Source organism: Sinocyclocheilus grahami, unplaced genomic scaffold, assembly GCF_001515645.1.
Source record: "Sinocyclocheilus grahami isolate Dianchi unplaced genomic scaffold, SAMN03320097.WGS_v1.1 scaffold390.1, whole genome shotgun sequence".
In the NCBI taxonomy this organism is placed as follows: Eukaryota; Metazoa; Chordata; class Actinopteri; order Cypriniformes; family Cyprinidae; genus Sinocyclocheilus; species Sinocyclocheilus grahami.
In genome coordinates, this window is record NW_015505569.1 from 854,350 (window position 1) to 858,055 (window position 3,706).

At 35.7% G+C, this 3,706-nt stretch overlaps 1 protein-coding gene across 1 annotated transcript in view; it reads right to left on the bottom strand.

The window, feature by feature from the left end:
* Positions 1-1,636: 1,636 nt before the first annotated feature.
* LOC107550178 (low-density lipoprotein receptor-related protein 4-like) overlaps positions 1,637-3,706 on the bottom strand; it is a gene marked incomplete at its 5' end in the record, with an annotated part of 50,701 nt that continues 48,631 nt past the window's right edge. Inside the window, 5 exons of the mRNA XM_016231415.1 lie at positions 1,637-2,009; positions 2,162-2,303; positions 2,395-2,482; positions 2,567-2,631; positions 2,726-2,828. Coding sequence (XP_016086901.1) covers positions 1,968-2,009; positions 2,162-2,303; positions 2,395-2,482; positions 2,567-2,631; positions 2,726-2,828 — 440 coding nt within the window. The remainder of the gene's footprint in view (positions 2,010-2,161; positions 2,304-2,394; positions 2,483-2,566; positions 2,632-2,725; positions 2,829-3,706) is intronic.

Consider the following 3,706-nt stretch of genomic DNA (forward strand, 5'->3'; position numbering starts at 1 on the left):
CATAAATACATTTCACCGTGGCAAGATGAGGGCTGGATGCTGGCACACCTCGCGAGAGCGTTTACTAACCCGACAGTCCGAGATAACATGAGCTCGCATTCGAAACAAAAAGCAGTTTACTTCAAAGAGTTTCTCTCATATACAAAAAAGGCTCAAAATATCTGTCAGTGTTTCTTTTTCCTTCTCACAAGGGCTCTGACTCCAGCGAGCTTCGTGCTTCTCCAGAGTTTGCAAAAAGGGTGTTGCGTAGTCCAAAAGGAGAGGAGAGGCGATCCAGATGAACGGAGCGAGATGATGGAGGATTTGTGTGCATGAATGTCACCGTACCGTTTTTATATGTGTATTATTGACATTTAGAGTAATGCAAAGGAAACTTTCAAGTATGAGGTCTGTCTCAAATCTATTTACAGTTAATGTGGCTGTTGGTGCATGTATGCATTAGCTTTCCTCTGTGTCAGTTGCTTAAGTGTATATATATATATATATATATATATATATATATATGGTCCATATGACTGCACCTACCTGTCTGACTTCTAATACTTATGAAGAGAAAAGCTGTGTAAGAAACAAATCCATCATTAAGACTTTAAACCATTGCTTCTTGCAAAATTTTTTTTAAACTATTATCTATAATACTGCTTTCGCCAGTGAAAGTTGTCTCATCTGAATCATTAGAGAACAAGCACCTTTTACAAGCCAAAACATTTCAAAAACAAATATGTGGGTGGATTTTGGACAACAGGGAATGGAGTTTCACACTGGAGGAAGTGTTATTATGGATTATGGACTCGTATTTTGGCCATTTTTTTTTAACTATTATCTATAATACTGCTTTCTCCAGTGAAAGTTGTCTCATCTGAATCATTAGAGAACAAGCACCTTTTACAAGCCAAAACATTTCAAAAACAAATATGTGGGTGGATTTTGGACAACAGGGAATGGAGTTTCACACTGGAGGAAGTGTTATTATGGATTATGGACTCGTATTTTGGCCAGAAGCAACGGTTTAAAGTTAAAACATCTTGATGGATTTGTTTCTTACAAACATGTGGCTTTTGGCTTCTCCAGACATTAACTGATGGACTGGAGTGGTGTGGATTATTGTGATGTTTTTATCAGCTGTTTGGACTCTCGTTCTGACGGCACCCATTCACTGCAGAGCATCCATTGCTGAGACACTGATGCAATCAATGCTACATTCTCCAAATCTGATGAAGAAACAAACTCATCTACATCTTGGGTTACTTCTAATGTCTTTCAAACATTTTAAAGTCTATTGCTGGATGTACGTACAAGCATTTATCGTAAATATACTCTAAAGAAGTTATAATTTAGTACATTGAAAATAGATTAACTGTAAATGTAATATCGAACAACTTGACAGTTAAAATTGTAATCAAGTTCACATGCACATTCTATACAATTAAGCACACTTCTTTTTTTACAAGTATATGTTATTAGTATAGTAATTTATATATATATATATACAGTATATAGTAAATATTCTATATATTCTAACACGGTTACTGTGATATAAGGAATTAGAATTACAATCATCAAGTAAACAATAAACAGCACTCACAACCCATTTTACTTACAGTATATAACGTAATGTATTTACTGTTTGGGGGACTTCATGTAGATTTTTAAACACAGCATTTCTTTTCATGGCGTAAGTAAAAAAACCTGAACACTGCAATCACTGCATTTCACAATTCATGCTACCTCAGGCACAATACACTAAGAAACTAGTCTATAATGTATACCTTAAATTGTAATAACTATAAATTTGCACTCTCATGCACAAATCTGATCACATGCAAGAAGACAATGATGGGATGCTGGATTTGAGATCAAGCGGTTGGGTCACAATCACACGGCTGCCTTTAAATATGGGAAGCAATATTTTCCCAATTTGTTGAACTACCTTGTTTGCCATTCTGATGAAAATAAAAGAGGGGATGTCAAAAGATGAAAGGAGAAAGGGAGTTGTAAGGATGATTGAGCTGTCATGAAGAAAAAAAGATGAGTGTGGACTGAGACTCTGTAAAGTACTGCTCACGAAAAATAGAAAACCAGTTATGCCATCAACAGCACATTACATTCATCCAAATGATTCTTTAGTGAAATCTTCAAAGGCAAGATTGATAAACAATACCTCCTTTTTATATCGCAGCTGGTTGTTTATTGCAGGTTTCTGTGCGGTCTCTATTTTAACCTCCTGCGTTGAAGTTCTGTATGAAGGGTTGCTGTAAGTCAAGTTGCTCACTCCTGGATCTGCAAACTTGAATTTTTTGTGCCTGGAAAGCAAAAAATAATGACAACTCCTAGTATTCATCTTATTTTGAGCAGCTGAGAAATGGAATTAATTCATGCTTCGCTAAACCTTACCTGTAAATAATGAATGCAGCTATGAGTATCAGGATGGCCAGTATTGACAGAGCTCCACCAATCACGTAGCTGATATGAGGGCTCTCATCTTCATAAAGATACATGTAAATGGTCAATCCATGCTTGATTTACTCTCATACAACAATTTAAAATCAGAGTTGTAAATATTTACCCCGAGGTGCAGACACCACATTGTTCTGGATGCAGTCCTCTAGATTGAGACTTGCGTCTGTACAGCTGTGAGGAGAACATGATTGGATTTTACTGACAATAGTTCACTTGATTCTTAAAGAAATCCTTATTTTAGACTGGATAGCTGCAGTTGACTTACTTGACCCCTGACAGGCCCTGATGAGGTTTCTCTGTGGGGTGTTTTTTGGGGGCTTGAGTACCTTTGGAGTTCTTCTCAGGTGCCGTGGGAATGTAACCAGAGACTAGTCCAGAAACAGAATTGGAATACTAATAACTGACCCCATTTATGCTAATTTTTTGATCATTGATAATAAAGAAATGCAAACATACATAGGTATTATCTTTTGCAAGGAATATACATGACAAAACTATACTTAAAAAAAAAAAAAACTGGATCCTGGAGTTCTAAAATGACTACGTTCCAAAACTACTAAAATAAATAAATTAAAAAATAATAGAAATAACAAATAAATAAATAAACAAGACAAAATGGCTAATAACGGACTCTATTAATGCTAATTTACTAGTAATTAATGATAAAGACATGCAAATGTACATAACTATTCACTTGCAATTAATTTTTTTGAATGAGGATGTTTACATAGGCCAAAATTCTGACTAGTACAGGCATATTCCTATTCATATTTCTAGAAAACAGAATATTGGCTTAATTTGGTTATGATAATCCGTGTTGTACTCATTAAATAAAATAAACTATTAATAATTGTGAATTATTAAAGGGGGTCATATGATGTTGCTAAAAAGAACATTATTTGGTGTATTTGGTGTAATGAAATGTGTTTATGCGGTTTAAGGTTCAAAAAACACATTATTTTCCACATACTGTACATTATTGTTTCTCCTCTATGCCCCGCCTTTCTGAAACGCGTCGATTTTTACAAAGCTCATCGGTCTGAAAAGCAAGGTGTGCTGTGATTAGTCAGCTATCCAGTGCGTTGTGATTGGCCGAATACCTCAAGCGTGTGACAGAAATGTTATGCTCCTCACCATACTGTGATGCAGTGTCTGGCCGGAGCGACGAGACAAAAACATTAAAACCCATTATAAACCAGGCATGTGTTGCATCCAGTGGGGACATAATTACCGATTATAATGACTT